Source organism: Phyllostomus discolor, chromosome 6 (assembly GCF_004126475.2).
Source record: "Phyllostomus discolor isolate MPI-MPIP mPhyDis1 chromosome 6, mPhyDis1.pri.v3, whole genome shotgun sequence".
Taxonomy (NCBI): Eukaryota; Metazoa; Chordata; class Mammalia; order Chiroptera; family Phyllostomidae; genus Phyllostomus; species Phyllostomus discolor.
The window spans coordinates 126151491-126169706 of record NC_040908.2 but is presented as its reverse complement, the minus strand read 5'-3'; the positions used below and the strand labels follow the sequence as shown (position 1 = coordinate 126169706).

At 38.9% G+C, this 18216-nt stretch overlaps 2 protein-coding genes across 2 annotated transcripts; one reads left to right on the top strand and one right to left on the bottom strand.

Annotated features, from left to right (window-relative positions):
- The first annotated feature begins 4343 nt into the window (after positions 1–4343).
- Positions 4344–6005, top strand: LOC114498951 (olfactory receptor 2D2-like). The gene is made up of 2 exons (XM_028514941.2): positions 4344–4615; positions 5202–6005. Exons 1-2 carry the CDS (start codon positions 4556–4558, stop codon positions 5895–5897), a joined length of 756 nt encoding a protein of 251 aa, XP_028370742.2. The 5' UTR covers positions 4344–4555; the 3' UTR covers positions 5898–6005.
- A 4163-nt stretch (positions 6006–10168) lies between these two features.
- On the bottom strand, positions 10169–11231 carry LOC114500847 (olfactory receptor 10A4-like). Its single transcript, XM_028517614.2, is given in 1 exon segment — positions 10169–11231. A coding segment is annotated over 1 exon segment (951 nt). The 3' UTR covers positions 10169–10280.
- Positions 11232–18216: the final 6985 nt, after the last annotated feature.

The following is an 18216-nucleotide window of genomic DNA, read 5'->3' as shown; positions in this document are numbered from 1 at the left end:
GAATTGTATGCTGTTTTTAAAGTTACATTTTTAATCCGTTATTGCTGCTAGAGAGGTATAAAACTTGTTTTAATATTTTAAGTTTGAGTTCTGATACAGAAAACTTCTAATCTTTCTTTACAACTTCTAACAGTTTGTTGAATTTTTTGTTTGTTTCTAGATTGGTAATCATATGTGATAAACAAGTAGTACAGTTTTATATTTTATCTTCCATTTCTTCTATCTTACATTATTTATATTTTTATTTCTTCATGGTATTCTTTATCACTCTCAGTACTGTGCTAAACAGTAATGGTGAGAACAGTATTTTTCCTTGTCTTGTTCCTTGTCTTGGAGACTGCACCACAAATTTCTCTATTAAGTATGAGACATGGTGTCAGGTTTTGATGCATAACCAACCAGGTGTATAAAACAAGTTTATGTATTCCTGATTTACAAAGATTAAATAATAAGAAATATATTTTAATATATGTTTCTCCTACATCACTGAGATTATTATCTGATTTTATTTTTGAGTGTAATAATAAATTTCTTTGTTGTGTTTCTGATGTTGAAACACATTTGAATTCCATCGATGAATCATAGTTAATTATGCCATATTATTCTTAAATACACTTGGATTCAATTAGCTCTCCTTTTACATCTACATTCTCTCACAAAGGGAGATGTGAGTGCTAACAACATGTTATTTTTTTGTCCTCCTAGTAACCATTGAGAAAGATTTTGATAGGAAATGCAGCTCAGGACTCACCCTAATGATTCAGAATTCTCCTGAGCACTTCGGCGGCTCCAAAGACTGCTCATGCATCCCTTTGTTCTTCTCTTTTAAATGGAAGTATTGTTGCAGATTGTGTCCTGAAGTCAATGATAAGACCTCTGAACATGGGAGATGCAGGGATTCCCCTTTCTGCCTTGTCCTTGATTTTACTGAACCCTTTGACTTCATGACAAGATGCTCCCAGTCTCTACCCTGCCCATTGTGTAGCTATACACCTGCAGCAGTTCCCCCTACTGTGAGATGTTTTTATTGGTTTTGGAATGCTAAGTTGATCTTTCTTAGTCCATCAGAGGAGAAAGTGTTGGTAAGGATATTGGAGGGAGGGAAAGAGGAGGCACATATTGGAAAAAAGGGGATAACCTAGTGTATGTTGAGAGTGATTTGGTTTCAATCCCTTCATACATTTTAATTTTTAAAATCAACAAATTTTTATCCAAACAATATAGTTCTTAGGGCTATAGTTCTTCTGTAATAAATCTAGCTAAGGTTTTCTCCACAGTGGATCTGCCTCATCAAACCACAGTTTCCATGTTGAATTCCCTGTGAAGAATTCTGGTCCTTGCCTGAGGGAGACAAAAGCAGAGTTTCTATGGAGTCATTATTGATCCTCTGGGAGTAAATTCTTACACCTATGCATGAGACTTGAAGACAGTAATTGGATATTGATGGTAGGGGACAGGTGATTTTGAGGTCAGAAGATCTTGGAATTACAAATTTAGTAGCTTTCTCTTGGTTCCTATGGATTTTCCAGTATCCTCTTCCTAAAATAAATGTCAATTAGACAATGCATGATTTTTTACCCTATCATTCTATCCTGCATCTAGTAATATATGTCATTTTTAGAGAAATGAACTCACAAGTTGATGTTAAATCTGGAGAAAAGGCAGAATAACATGAAAGACTGACAGAAGATGGGATTTTCTTACAGAAGCTTCCTCACCCTGAAGTGGGCCTGGGGGAGCAATTTCTTCTCCACAGTTGCCTGGGAGAATAACATGGTTTAAAAAAGCATTTGGAAGGGGTCAGGGATGTAACCTTCTAATATTATACTCCCAGGGTCAGTGAGCATCCCTACCATCTGGCAAGTCATGAGTCACACTCATTTCTGACTCATTCACCTGTCTCCTGCTACTTTGGCTCAAGTCAAATCAGCTCAAAAACATGTGCTGCACACCGATTCTGTGCCAGGATTTATCTTATTTGCTGTGAATAAAGAGGAGGCAGATGTGGTTGCTGTTGTTGAATGTCTTACAGTAACAGAGAAAGAAAATAACTTCCATATAATTTGTTAAGAGCAATGATGGAGGTAAGGACATCATGAAGTAAGTACATTGATGTGTCTAGGCTGTACCAGGGGTTTGTAAATTTGTGTACTTGTGTGTGTTTGTGTCTTTGTGTGTTAGAGATGGGGGCTGGGGAATGGACAAGAAGGCATAGAAATCAGCAATATCCTGTGGCTGCTCTTTCATTAAGTTAACCACTGATGTAAACATCACTTAGACCTTTGTGACAAGTGTTTCATTTTTATCCTCTCTATCTTTTCTTCAAAACCAAGAAACATTATTTGCTTACATTTAATTTTCCATGAGATCTAGACACACGATTAATACCTCTGGGAAGGATGTGAACTGTGGCAGAAGAAGTAAGTCTAAAGGACCTGAGCTGAACCATAACCTGGAGACTAACAACTAATCAGGTAGTACCTTCCACTGGGGGATGGTAATTTCAAAAGTGCCTATCTTGAAATAGTCAGTGTTCTGAAAATTTATTTTTGTATCAGCTATTTAACAGTAGACTATATTTTTCATTAATAGCAATTTTATATGAGTTTGATTTAAGTAATTGTTAGATCTTATGGACTCACTTGGTCCAGTACATTCATTCATAAACCAGTATTTGCTCTGAATCTCTGATGTTCCAGAAACATGATGGCACTGAGGATAAAACATAATTATAGTTTGGTCCTCCTATCTGAGAGTTTTTGGCTTCACATGCTGTGTCCTCTGTCTTGACCCCATCACCAAGGAAGTAGTAGGCTAATAACATTTACTCAACATATTAGATGACTGAGTATTCAAAGTGTTACGAATGTTTAACAAAAATGATCCTAACTTTATGAAGTATGCATACCTTTAAATAGAGGGAATATTAGAAGGCTGAGCAAAAACAAGTAGAATGTAAAAATACAGTGTGTCCTAATTATGTGGGGGAAAATGCCTAGAAAGGTGGCCTGTGTCAAATAAGAGAGTCATGAATGATAATTGAGCAGATATGTGATTGTTCAGGTTAACATTTTATTTATTCATTTATTGTTACAATGATGAATTGAAATCTTTCATCATTTTGGGTTATGACCCATCCAAACACCTAAGATTCCACTTTCAGATTACAGAAAGTGTAATTGTGTCTTTTTGAGAAAACTGGCAATTCCTTCAGCTCAGGAGTTCTTCACTTGGAATTCAGGGGGTTCTTCATTTTAGATGTATATGCTACTTCTTCATTTTATTTTAACTGAAATGCTAATTGTTTTTCTTGTTTCAATATAGGTAAATAGCCTAAACCAACATTATCCATCTCCATGACTTTATCACCAATTGAAATCAGAGATATTTTTACATCGCATTGCAGTTGCTGAAGATATCTCAAAATATCATTTAGGCTCATCATTTTGAAATTAAGGTGGTGATTGGACTTGTAATGACATTTTAAAATTTAATGTTTTAAAGAAGCATATGTATTGTTATATTTATTTTTTTTTAAAGATTTTATTTATTTATTTTTAGAGAGGGAAGGGAGGGAGGGAGGGAGGGAGAGAGAGAGAGAGAGAGAGAGAGAGAGAGAGAGAGAGAGAGAGAGAAACATTGCTGGGGGTTCTGGCCTGCAACCCAGGAATGTACCCTGCCTGGGAATCGAACCTGGGACACTTTGGTTCCCAGCCCGCGCTCATGTTATATTTATTTAATAAAACTATTATAATTATATTTTGATGTAATTTTTCTCCTTGATAATCCTATCCAGTTTGTGTTTTGTATATATGCACATGTGTGTATGTATGTATTTGATATATTTAATACATTATATGGAAGTACATTTATCAGACAGATATAAGGTTGATAGATGAAGCCTTGCTTAGAACCTTAATATTTAGACTTTAATTTTTTTCTGTCTTTTTAGATTGGCTCTATGATGTTTATCATTGCTCCCAAACTCTTGCATGTCTCTCTAGGCAGGCTTTTGAAACAACTCTATTAAACTATGTGGCCGGATAAGTTTTATTTATTCTATATAATTGATGATAATTGATTAAACAAAACCCTATGGTATGTTTAATAAAGTACACAAAAATGAAAAAACTATAAGGAAAAATATTCAAAGTAGTTCATAATTTCTGAGAGGAATAGATACAGAACATAAGGAGGGAGACACAATGGGCTGGAAGTAGCAGATCAGTGCTGTTTAGTCTGAACACAGAGAACTAGCCATGCTGGTGGGTTAAAACAGAAAGTATGCCTTGATGGGTGTCCATTATTTTCAAAGTTTACTGACAGTTTAGATTGATATGGGAGCCCCAGTGAAGGGGAGAATAGCATTTCCAAAGAGATTATGGTATATTATCCAGAGATACCTCTTGGTTTAACAGCTCCTTCTAAACAGGCCATTTTCTCCAAGACAAAAGTCAGTTCCATTTGATTTGTCATACCTTTGTGATGACTCTTTCAAGAAACAGACAACAGAAATGGTTGGATGTCCAAAGAATGAAAAAACATCTGCACCTACATGAGATGTGACAGGTGTAGCAAGAGCAGCATAAGACTCAAGGTTTTAGTTAACAATAAGGTAAAATTAAATAAAATGACCTTATATGTAAATTCAATCTGTCTTTTGATTATTAGATATGCGATATTAAATGAAGAAGATAATGTTTTGATCTACTTTACACTTGCCAGAGGACATTAAAAATGAATGTATCATTTTATAAAGATTTAACTTTTGCAAACTTAAAAATATTCCAACTAAAGCAGCATGATCATCTTCCAAAAACCTTATAAAGAAGATTCTTGAAATGGTTGGTAGTGAGTGGAGGCAATTTCCAAGTCCTCCAACTCTGAATTATATAATTTCTTAGGTTATGCACGTCTATGTTACGCATGTAGTGACTTTGTACTGAAAAAGGAGACAAACCATGAGAGAGAGCAATCAGACACAGGTGACAGAATTCTTCCTTCTGGGACTCTCTGACAACCCACACACCCAGCAGCTAATATTCATCTTATTCCTGGGAATTTACCTTGTCACTGTGGTTGGAAATCTGCTTCTCGTGTCCCTTGTACTGGTTGACTCCCTGCTTCACACACCTATGTATTTCTTTCTCTGCAATTTATCTCTGGCTGACCTCTGTTTCTCTACTAACATTGTTCCTCAGGCCCTTGTCCACCTGCTATCCAGAAAGAAAGTCATTTCATTCACACGTTGTGCAGCTCAGCTTCTACTCTTCCTCATTTTGGGGAGTACACAGTGTGTCCTTTTGGCAGTGATGTCTTATGATCGGTATGCAGCCATCTGTAACCCTTTGCATTACTCTAGCATTATGACTTGGAGGGTGTGTGTCCAGCTGGCTGCAGGATCATGGACCAGCGGAATCCTGGCTGCTGTGGTGGACACCACCTTCACACTAATGCTACCCTACAGAGGCAGCAATAGTATTGAACATTTCTTTTGTGAGGCACCTGCACTTTTGAGCCTAGCATCCACAGACACCTGGATTTCAGAGACGGCCATTTCCCTCACGGCGGTTGTGATTCTCCTCATACCTGTTTCCCTAATCCTGGTATCCTATGGCCACATCATAGTGACTGTGGTCAGGATGAAGTCAGCTGCAGGACGACTCAAGGCATTCTCTACCTGTGGCTCCCACCTCGTGGTGGTCATTCTTTTTTATGGGTCAGCCATTGTCAACTACATGATACCAAAGTCTGCCAAAGGACAGAAAAAACTGCTGTCTGTGTTCTACACAATGGTGACTCCCATGCTTAATCCCCTCATCTACAGCCTGAGGAACAAGGATGTGAAGGGAGCTGTGAAGAAAGTGGCTGCAAGGATTTTTCCATGTAAGGTCTGAAATTGCCTCTGACAGTGAGATCCACCTGCCTCTCTACTTCTAAGACTTGCTGAGTACTTTCCCTCAGCAAGAGTAGAATGGGGTATGAGTCTCATCAATGGACCTTTTCCATGGACCCCACTGTCTACCCTTTATCCAGCACTTCCTTGGTAAAAGAAGGAGCACAATTCATGGAGAAATAGGAAAGAGGGCTTCCTTCTGGTTGGTCTTTCAGCACCTAAGGGTTAGGAAATTCCCTGAGAAGCATTCACATTTTATAAGCCCTGGAACCTGTGACATCTACCTTATTAAATCATGCTATGTATTAATAGCTATCTAATCTGGAACCTACACCAGTTCCTTTCCTTTATCTTTTAATATTCCTTTGGATCATCAAATAGTAAATTAACACACATTACTTAATTATTCACTTTGAGCTAGGTGCCACATGTACATGTGCATGCTCAGGTACCTCCATACCGGGGTGAGCAAAACTAGTTTAATGATTATGAGTACAAGAAACACAGAGTTTAATGTTGAATTGTTATTCATTAATTATCATATTTTTTGTCTGTAGTATTCGTAAACCTATTTTGTCCACCCTTGCATATGTTCAAGGTGGGTAGTGAAGAGTGTAGGTATAGTGAAGTAGAATTTATGAGCTTTACTGTACTCCTCACACTCTCATTAGAGACATGAGTACTGTATCTATTAGGACACACCTTTATAAATATGAGAACAGGGGTGAGAAAACAGCAAGAAATAGTGATAACCCAGAGCAGCGAGAGTAAGAAGCTATTAGCAATCCTGGTCCCAAAGGACCAAGAAGAGGCATCCAGAGCTTGGAGAGGGTAGGTCTGTATAGAAGGCCACCAGGCAGCAGCTATGGACTTTGTAGATGGAGGTGAGGAAGCCATGGGAAGATGTGTTTCAAAGTCATCCTGGACCTGCTTTGTGAAATTCTGTTACCATATTACTAATAAACTCCAGGCTAAACTCCTGATGTGAAGATCCTTAATTTAGTCACATCAACAAAATCCTTTTTACCATGTAAGGTGACATATGTTCAGGGGGCTAGGACATGGCCATCTCTGTGGGCCCATTATTCTGCCTACCATCCTGAGGTCAAGTAAAATGAAAGTGAGGCAGTGATGAATGCTTGGCTGAAATGAGAAATGATCAATTACAAATGGTGCTAACCTGCTTATGTGTGTGATTGCCATCATGGAAATGATACCCTGTGACCTGTCTTTTCATTTGTAAATTCTGTTGGTGATGTTCAGAATGTGCTGCCCTTGTGGAGCCCTGATGCCCTGAGCTGAAGGATACCTTGTGTGGGAGATCAAGCTGGTCCTGGGACCTCCATGGCACACAGAGTTAGAGTTGTTTACATGGTTTGTGGAGAGGACATACCTATGCAGTAAATGCTATTTTACTTTGTTAATTATTACTGCATTCTTGTGATTAGTTTACTCCAAGCTGTGGTGTCATGGTGCAAGCCTGTTGTTTGCCAAGAGTCCAGAGTTGGGCAATGTTCACTGGACAAAATCATAAAGTGTGGCTACTTCATTGTTGAGTGACACCCAAGCTTAAAATGGACAGTTGACTTTATTTAATCACAATAAATTTTCCAAAAAAATTCAGTAAACAAAGAAACTCTGAGTTATTTGCAGCAGTTTCCTATAAGGTATCCACTTCTACTTGACTGCAACTTCCTTTAACACCTTCTGTCAAGCAATTCTCATGTCCAAGGTGGCAATTGGATACTGAGGGAACTGTCAGTAGTGTGGAGTTGTCTTTCTCCAGACAAGGCACAGAACACATGGTAGCAGAGGAAGAATTCCTCAGTTTCCATAGGAGTTTTTAAGTATCTTTTTATTTCTCCTGTTTCACTATAATTTCCGTGAGGCAAGAAATTGGTCTGTTTGATTCAGCAATGTGTCTTCTGGGCCTAAAGAGGGTCTAACACATGCTGAGTACTGAATAAAACTTTGTTGCAAAAAAAGCATGAAACATTTTTGGCCATGATGGAGGTGTAGGTAGAAACACTGTGCCTCCTCTAACACACAAAAGAAGGACAACAACAACATAAAAACAAAAAACAATCAGTACTGACAAAAAATGGAACTTATGGATGTTGGACAACCATGGAGTTAAAGTGGACACATTCATCCAAACCAGTAGGAGAGGCAGATTCTGGGAGCTGAACAGAGAGGGCTCGAGGTTGTCCTGCTTTTGGACTCATTGAGGTGGGCAATTGTGGAGGGGCGGGGTGTGCAAGGCCACTGGTCGGCCAGGTGGTTCCACATTGGCTCACAGATAAACCAGGCAAAACTGGGGAGTGAGACCCATAGAGCAACCCAAGGTCCCAACTCGGGGAAATAAGGCATCAAAACACTGATTGAAAACACCTGTGGGGGTTGACGTGCCAGAAGAAACACCCAGCTTCACAGGAGAGTTCATTGGAGAGACCCACAGGGTCCTAGAAAATACACAAACCCATCCAACTCACCCACATGGGAATCAGCACTAGGAGGGCCCACTTTCCTTGGGGGGAGTGGCAGAAAGGACTGAGATATGGCAGAGAGTAGAGCAAGCGCCATTGTTCCCTCTCAGACCCCTTCTCCACATACAGTATCACAATACAGTGACCTGGGTTACCCACCCTGGTGCACACCTAAGGCTCCACTCCTCATTATGAACAGGTGTGTCAGGACAAAAAACATGGCTCAAATGAAAGAACAGATCAAAGCTCTAGAAAAAATACAGGTGAGCAATGAAGAGACAAAAAACCTACCAGATGCACATTTCAAAGCACTGGAGATCAGGATGCTCTGAGAATTGGTTGAATGTGGTCACAAATTAGATGAAAAAATGTAGGCTATGCTAAGGGAATTAAAGGAAAATGTACAGGGAACCAATAGTGATGGGAAGAAAACTGGGACTCAGATCAATGGAGTGGACCAGAAGGGAGAAAGAAACATCCAATCAGGAAATAATAAAATAATAGTAATTCAAAAAAAAATGCAGAGAGGCTTAGGAACCTCCAGGACAGCTTTAAATGTTCCAACATCTGTTTCAAAGGGGTACCAGTAGGAGAAGAGGAAGAGCAACACGTGGAAAAATTATTTGAAAGAATCGTAAAGGAGGACTTTCGCATTCTGCCAAAGGAAATAGACTTCCAGGGAGTCCAGGAAGCTCAGAGAGTCCCAAAGAAGTTGGACCCAAGGAGAAAGACACCAAAGCACATCAAAATTACATTAGCTAAGGTAAAAATGAAGGAGAGAATCCTAGAAGCAGCAAGAGATAAGGAGACAGTAACCTACAAAGGAGTTCCCATCAGGCTGTCAGCTGATTTCTCAAAGGAGACCTTGCAGGCAAGAAGGGGCTGGAAAGAAATATTCCAAGTGATGAAAAGCAAGGATCTACATCCAAATTTGCTCTATCCATCTAGCTTTCATTTAGAATGAAAGGGTAGATAAAGTGCTTCTCAGATAAGGTCAAGTTAATGCAGTTCACCATCACCAAGCTCTTATTATATGAAATGTTAAAGGAATTTTTCTAAGAAAAAGAATATAAAAAACTTGTACAGTAAAATGACTGCAAACTCACAATTATTAACCACCACACCTAAAACAAACACAAAAACAAAGCAAACAACTAGAACAGTAACAGAACCACAGAAATGGAGAATGCATGGAGGGTTACCAGAGGGGGAGTGGGCAGGGAGAGAGGGGTAAAAGGTATTGAGAATAAGTAGCATAGATGGTAGGTAGAAAATAGACAGGGGCAGGGTAAGAGTAGTATGGAAAATGCAGAGCTAAAGAATTTATGACACATGGACATGAATTAAAGCAGAGGAATGTTGGTGGGAGAGGGCGTGCAGGTAGGAGGGGAGTGAAGGTGGAAAATGAGACAACTGTAATAGTATAATCAATAAAATATATTTTAAAACTATGAAACAAAACTCTATTGTTTATTATCATTACTTTATCTTGTAAAGAAAAAGATACATAAAAGTTGCTTATAGAGTTTTGGATAAGTAGAAGGAAGGAAGGCAGAAAATTATGAAATGTTATGGATGAAGTTCCAGAAAAAGTTAAAACAAAAATCAGCAAATCATAGGGAAGTTCTCAAGCTTCACATGGGCACCTAACCCATGCAAATTAATGGCTTTTTCAGGGACTTTGGTACCACAGTCCCATAGGATGCTGTGCCTACTGTGTGCAGTTCTTTCTTTCATCACTCATGTTGTTTTTAGAAATGGATCCCAGAGGAAAGTTTAAAATCCCAGGGAGTGTACTCTGGCTCCTGGGAAGAGTGGAGTCCAAAAACCCAACTGAGGAATTTGTTTTTCTTTCCTTAGTCCTTGCATTCTACCCTTTCTGTTTTCATCTAAGTCACTCATAGTGTCTGTGGGCCCAGGGTCCTGTGGATGACCTGTCTGAGTACAGACTTCACTTCACTGTTCCTTAAGCTGTGAGTGATGGAGTTCAACATGGGAGTTACCACTATGTAGGAGAGTGATAACAGCTTCTTGTTCTCAGGAAAGGTGCTGGACTGGGGTCAGAAGTGCGTGTGGATGGCAGTGCTGTAGAAAAGGGAGGCCACCAGGAGGTGGGAGGAACAGGTGGAGAAGGCCTTGAATTTCCCCTCAGCTGAGGGCATCCTGAAGATAGTGGAGATGATGCGAGCACAGGACCCCAGGATCAGCAAGAAAGGGAAGAGGATGAAGAGAACAGTGGCTGTCAGAGCCTCCAGTTCAAACAGCCAAGTATCACTACAGACCAGGGCAACAATGACAGGGGGACTGTCACAGAAGATGTGGTTCACCCTGTTGGGGCCACAAAAAGGGAAGCTGAAAATCCATGTGGTTTGCACAGTGGCCACTGGAAACCCTGAGAACCAGGATGCAGCTGCCAGCTGGGAACAGGCCCTGTGGCTCATGATGACTGGGTAACACAAAGGGTCACAGATGGCCACATCATGGTCATATGCCATTGTGGCCAGGAGGCAGCATTCAGCAGCCCCAAAGAAGAAGAAGAAATACATCTGAGAGGCACAGCCAAGGAAGGAGATGGTTGTGTCTTGGATGACCCGAATTCCCAGCTTCTTGGGCACAATGATCAAGTTGAAACCTGTCTCCAGGAAGGACAAGTTCCTGAGGAAGAAGTACATAGGACTTTGTAGTGCAGAGTCAGTTGTAGTGACCAGGATGACAGGGACAGTGCCCATTAGGGTAATGATGTAAATGGTCAAGAAAAGAAGAGACAGTAGAGCTTGTAGCTCAGAAGACAAGGCCGAGAAACTGACAAGAACAAACTGGCTGACAGTTTTCCAGTTTCCCCACATCATATTTCTGGCCAGGATTCCACTGAGCATTCATGCTCTGGGAAGAGTTCCATGTATGTTACATAGACCTCTATTATACCTTTGGAAGCAGAACCTCCTGTGGCCTCATTCTTTACCTCTCTTCTTATAGTTGTTGCAGATCAAACAGCTGTACTTTCAAAACATGAAAAGGGAGTCTGACTATGGGATTCACATTTTTGGGGGGAGAACACTAACCTTTTTTTCAGACTGAACTGAGGCACACCATAGACCTGCATATCTACACACCTCCTGACTCTTCTCTTTTCTTTGGCACCAGTCACTGGTGCTAAAAAGAAGTCACGCCAGGCAAGCATTTTTGAAGACAATGATCTTGGGGCACAACGAAGGTATTGGTGTGAGTCAGGGTATGTTTTCTACAGAAGGAAGGTTGGGAAGGAGAAAAGCAAAGGAAGTTTGCCAACAGTTACCAATGATCCCTGAGAAGGTGTCCTGAATGTGTGCCAGTCTGCAGCAGCCCACATTCAGGAAGATTTCAGCATATTGGAGGAATCTTCACTGTAAACTCAGACAATTGCAATGCAAAGAAGAAGGTATATAATATAGAAACAGTGGTTTATTTTGATCCCTGGGCTAACTATTCTCCACGTGGCTATACACATATTTGTCATCAGACAAAGGGGAAACAGACTCAAGATAGTATCAGACCATAGAGAGAATGTAGGTGTGTTATGTACGAACCCTTTCATCATTTCTGTTGGTTGACTTGAGTCTTTACTCTCCAGAAATATGAAGCTCAAGTGCTACATGTTAGTAAAGTGCAGGTGTGACTTGTAATATTAAATCCTGTGGAAAAGAAACAAGTTTTCATCATTGTATCAATAAGTAAGCTTCAGAATTGAGGCTGAAATTCTTTCTGATGACTATACACTTAAATAAAGGGATAAATCTAAAGCACTTAGCATGGTTACTGGCAAAAAATACATGTATAATAAACATCATTATAATTATTATGATATAATATTAAATCTACCTTCAAAATTCACTTCTTATCTTACCTTGCCCAAATTCACCATAGACATTGATTTTCATCTCTGACGAAAAATAATTTATTCAATAGACATTGATTTTGTTCTTGACACTGTTCTATATGCTGAAGATAATATATCAGTAAGTAAAACCAACAAAAATCTCTATCCTCACAGAATTCATCTTGTAGAAGGGAAAACAGATTATGAACAAATTATGTAAGTAGAATGTATAGTCTGTTAGATAGGATTGAGAAGAATGAAGAAGAACAAGGCAGGGGAGGAGAAGATAGGCATGTGGCGGTGTGGGGAGTGTCACAGAGGACTTCACTGCAAAGAGGACACTTGAATAAAGCCCTCAGCAGGTGCAAGATGTGAAGTCAGAGAGGTGAAGGAAGGAGGGAGGAGGTAAAGAGCAAAAATAATGAGACAGTGTGATTTTTTTTCTGAATCCCATTCATTCTAAAAACTTGAAGCTTGGTGTCACTTCTATGAGAACTTTTTTGACACCTTTTCATTTTCACGTAAAAATGAACATATATTGAGCACCAAATAAGTTCCAGACACTGATACAAACACTTTGCATATTGCATGCTGTTTGTCTGACAATAGTCTAAATATAATAGAACCTTTTATTAGTCCCACTGTACAGCCAAGGAACAGGAGGAATAGACAAATTAAGTAATTTTTCTAAAGATAAGCCGCCAGCAAGTAAGAGGTGTGGGGAGCATGTGTCCAGAGTCATCTGAATGTAACTCATGGTATTTAACACCAGGCAACACTTGCACCCACTCTCTGAAAACTGGACCAAGCCTCAGCTCTGGGAAAGGATAAGCTGGAGAGGTCGGCCACCATTGGGTGACAGTACGAGAGCAAAGAGTAAGGCACTTTCTTGAGAGGAGCAGGAAGTTTCAAGATATTATTAACACTGGAGACATGAAATACCACTTTCACGGTCTTCATTTTAGAATAATCATTAACTTATGTCTCCATCTCATAGTCAAGATTGTATGTTTCTTGAGAGAAGAAGTTATGTTATTCAACTTTTCATTCCAGTTCCTAGCAAGGTAGATGCCCAGTAAATTTTTGTTGAATGAATGGATCAATAATGAAGAAAATCAGGGAAATAACTGTATAAACAGGATGTGGGAACATACTGAGCTCTATGCATAAGGAATTTAGACACAAAGATGACATGCATCAACAACACAGCCTCATAGACTATAAACAGATTTAAACAGTAGGGAGTTATAAATTATACCCATTGCCTTCCTCCACCCCAAGTCTTCTCCTTTTATCTACCCCATTGCAGAAAATGACAATACCCAGTATATAGCCCAGGAACCAGGATGAAAATCCTTTAACTCATCCCCTCGACTTGATTACTTTTCCTCCTGAACACTGATTCAGAGTCCCCTTCCCATCCCTACCACACTGATTACAGATTCTGGCTCTTATTTTCTCTGGCTTGGAATATTGTAGGAGCCTGATTCCAGTTGGTTCTTTTCAAACTATCTTTGACTTTTGTGTGATCCTAGAGCAACTCTGATTAAGTTACCTGCTTAATATGTTTCAATCAGCCCCTACTGTCCTTGGGATTAAAGACAAACCCTTCAATAAGGGCTCTTTCTCTGATATATGCTTATTTTTCCAGTTGTGAATCCCCCACAGTTCTGATGCTCTGGCCACAGGAAAATATTTCCTGTTCTGTGCACACGTCATGTTCTCTCACTCCTCCTTGCCTTCTGCATGCGGCTCTCTATTCTTGGAAACCTTTTCCTGCAATTATGGATAACTTCCTGTTAATCTGGCAATTTTCAGCTGAAACATCATTTCTTCTGTGAAGATTTCTTGTCTTCCCTTGGCCAAACCAAGGAATCATTTTTTAATTCTCCTATAACACTTTGTGTTTTACGTGTATTAGAGCACTTTTGTAATTGTGTATGTGTGCACCTGTTTATGTCATTGAATTGTTAACACTACAAGGACAAATTTATTCCTTTGTCATTGTACCTTCTGCACCCAGTGGAGTGCTGAACACCAAAGCCTTAGGAATTAATGTAGCTTAAGTTTTAATTATTTTTACAGAAGGTGGATGACATTATGAACAGCTTTAAGTTCTGAACCTTATACACAGTTAAGGTGCATGCTCAGATCACTTCATACTTCTCCCATAGCTGCTCTCTCAATGCTACAAGATTTAGAGGTAGGAGATGACAGAATGGTGGAATGATGTTTTCTAAGGTTGAGGGTATAATGTGTGCCATGATTCACATGTGATGGGAGTGGTCTTTATAAAAGTCATGTTTAACTAGCTAGGCAAAATAAAAATTTAACTTGAAAGCATTGCCATTAAACATGCTCAGACCTTGTCTTGAGTCAATTAAGAGTGCAGGGACATGGAAAATGCACTAAGTAGGAGGGAGAATGATCAGCCTTCCTTTCATACCTCTTGTAGACTTGAAGTTTCTGACCAGGTATCTTCAAAGATGCCCTGAATCCTAGACAGTGGTCTGTCATGGAACAAGGGTCTTTTTCAGGTTGCAGTCACCTCACAGGAGGTGTAGCTATTGCGATGGCACAACTTTATAAGGTATCTCTCTGCCCCTCCACTCAATAGAGTTTACTATGATTTAAATGTTGGTGACATTTCTCATCAGAAATCATAGAGCCCAGAAGACAGTGAAAAATCATCTTTAATATGCTAAAGGAAATAAACTCTTCCACTCAGAATCAGTGTTACAGTGACTGTAGGGTAAAAAACTTAAAGCTGTTTATTATAATCCCTAGAGAAGCACTAAAAAAACATGACTCTTACCATATAGATAAATGTCTCTGAATCCACCTAGAACCAGATCCTTAAGATGCATAGAATTGTTTGTTACAAACTCCATTCCCTTTCATCACCATGAAATGCAGGTCTTCTGATTTATTGGTTCACTTCTCATTCACTAATCTCTCTGCATTTTAAAAAACACACAGAGAAATTTGACCTGACTTAAGCCAACACTTTTCCTAGACCACTTGTATACTCATTCAGCAAATTTGTACTGTGAATTGAATGTGGCAGATACTGTCCTAATAGTTGGGAGTATACTACTAGTAAATACAATTGGATGAGAGCTGTCTTAATGTTGCAGAGAAGATTCCTTATGCTAGACTATTGTATCTCTTCACTTAAAGCTCTGTGTTACACATATCCTCAGAGTATTGTATTGTGTAGATTGTGAATCGTACTGGTCAGTCTGGAATTTTGAAGTAGTGAAGACATTAGTGTGGATAATTTGGTTTCATAAGCTGTATGTAATGGACATTTGTCAACGTATGGCTTCTGATCATTGAATACCCTTTCTATGTTGATAGTTTTTTGTGAATGTGGGGGGATTTTGTTTTGTGCTTCTCTCCATAGGACTTGAATATTACCTGAAATGCAATTCCTTTGTCTTCATTGCTGCTAGAGCATAGCATGTAACTTGAACTCAGTTAGATAGGCCCAGTTTAGACTTTAAATTAAGAGGTGGTGATATGAGAAACAAAGACAACAGACTATTCTTGTATTTTTTAAAAATAGACTTTTTAAAGCAGTTTCAGATTTACAGAAAAAGGGAAAAGGTATAGCACAGTTAGCTCCCATACACTTCCTCACTTTTCCCTATTATTTGTTCTAACTTTATTTTTATTTTTGACATTATTCCAGATGTCCCTATTTCTTCCCCCTTTGCCGACCTCTATCCAGTCCCTACACCCGACTTCCCATTGGCCATCACCACATTCTTTCTGTGTCTATGGGTCATGTATATATGTTCTTTGGCTACTCTGTTCACCTTCTCTCATCCAGTCCTCTCTCCCTGATCCCCTTTGACAGCTGTCAGTCTGTTCCATGTACGCATGTGTCTGGTTCTATTTTGTTCATCAGTTTATCTTACATTATTATGGCACATTTGTTATAATTAAGAAAATAACATTGATACCTTATTATTAAGTAAAGTACACACTTTTTCAGATTTCTTAGGATTTTTTATATATTTGTATTATTATTAATTTTTTTACTGACCCTTTTTCTGATCTAACCAGACAGTGTGTTAGATTTAGTTGTCATGTCTCCATAGGTTCCTCTGGGTTGTGACAATTTCTCAGACTTCTTTTTGATGACCTTCACAGTTTTGAGAAGTACTGGTTATATATTTTGTGAGAAGCTCATCTATTAGAATTTTCCTGGTGTTTTTCTCATGATTAGGTTCAGGTTATAAGGTGGGGAAGGCAGATCACTGAGAAAGTGCTATTTCTATCATATCAGCTCAAGGAGACATACTATCAACATGACTTATGACTTTTGATGTCAGCCTTGATCACCTGGGACAGAGGAAGCAGCAAAACTCCAATTTCCAGGTTCAGCAAAGAAACAGCACCAGATGCAGAGTCTGCACTGATTGTGTTGGTAAGGTAGTTTCCTCATCTAGTGTTGAATAGTAGTTCCGTGATAGGGTTTGGGTCTGGCTTAGGACCAAAATCCCAGAATTGCCATTATTTAAAAATTTGTTCATTTAGCTTTAACCATGCATTGTCAGTTTCTCTTACTTGAAGCTAAGGCCACTGGCTGATACACAATACCTATTGTGGTTTGGGGGTATGTATACTAAATAACTCTATCTTTAGCAGCTTTCCGCCCCTTTATGCCCTCTCTCCCTCCATGGAGTGAGAGGTAGTAGTTTCAAGCAGACTGCTTTTCTTTGGTCATGAGAAAAAGGACTGTAGCATCTACTTTGATGGAATAATTATAAACATGATTCTCTCAGTGTTGCAATTACCCATTGCTACATCACAAACCCTGTCAAAACATACTACCTTAAAATGTTAACTATTTTATTTTGTTCAAGGTTCTGTGGGTTTGGAATTTGGACAGTGGGGATGCAAAGTATGTTAGATAAAGGAATTTTAAATGAAAAAGGGGATGGTTGTGTGAGAATTGATTTGGGTAAAATATGGGCACTGACTCCAATAAGTTGTAGTCCAGAAGAATAATAAAAAATTGCTCTAGGAATAAAACTAGAAAAATGAGTTGAAGATAAATGAAAATTGGTTTTGACCTACCATGAGGAACACATGTGTAATAGAAAACTATATATGGAAGAGAACAACCCAAGAAAGTAGGAGCTATATCATTCTTGCTTAGACAAATGCTAGACCCTTATTCAATAAAAAATATTATGGAGTAGTTTAAGCCCAAGATATATGGTTGGATTAGAAAACTATTGAATTCATTTATTACTCTGATACTCCATAATTATATGAAATTTGGATGACACTACAAAAATCTTTTCCTAGAGGCTTCAGGAGAGAACATTATGAATGATCAAATAATATTACCTCTAGTACTTTTTACAAAGTGAAATATTATGGTACATGATTCCAGTATTAAAGACTTTTCCAGACTTGTTGACTGTTTTAGTCAGAGCCTGTCTCTAGGTTTGTATGAGTGGGACATCCAAAATTAAAGCATCTTTAATATTAGCATCACGCATGCATTCATATTTCAAGATAGTCCAGTTTAAACCTCCTATATTCATTGTAACCATGCTTAAAACATGTCCACATTAGATGAATTAACCACAAACTCCTTGAAGATAACATGACAGTTTTCATATTCAGGATACAATCTACCTTTTCATCCTGTAATTTTCGCCCGTATATTCTAGCTTAGAATGAAGGATTCACAGTTTCTAGAAAATGTCCTTCACTTTCATGCTTTTATAAAAAGATTTTATAAAAAATATTTTATTTATTTATTTTTAGACAGAGAAGAAAGGAGGGAGACAGGGATAGAAACATCAATGTGTGGTTGCCTCTTGCACACCCTTCACTGGGGACCTGGCCCACAACCCAGGCATGTGCCATGACTGGGAATTGAAACAGCAACACTTTGCTTTGCAGGCTGGGGCTTAATATACTGAGCTGCACCAGCCAGGGTGTCATGCTTTTTT

Coding starts and splice junctions, on each gene's coding strand:
- LOC114498951 (XM_028514941.2), top strand. CDS start 4,556: ATGAGATGTGACAGGTGTAGCAAGAGCAGCATAAGACTCAAGGTTTTA. Junction 4,616..5,201: donor AGGTTTTAGTTAACAATAAG/GTAAAATTAAAT, acceptor ATTGTTCCTCAG/GCCCTTGTCCACCTGCTATC.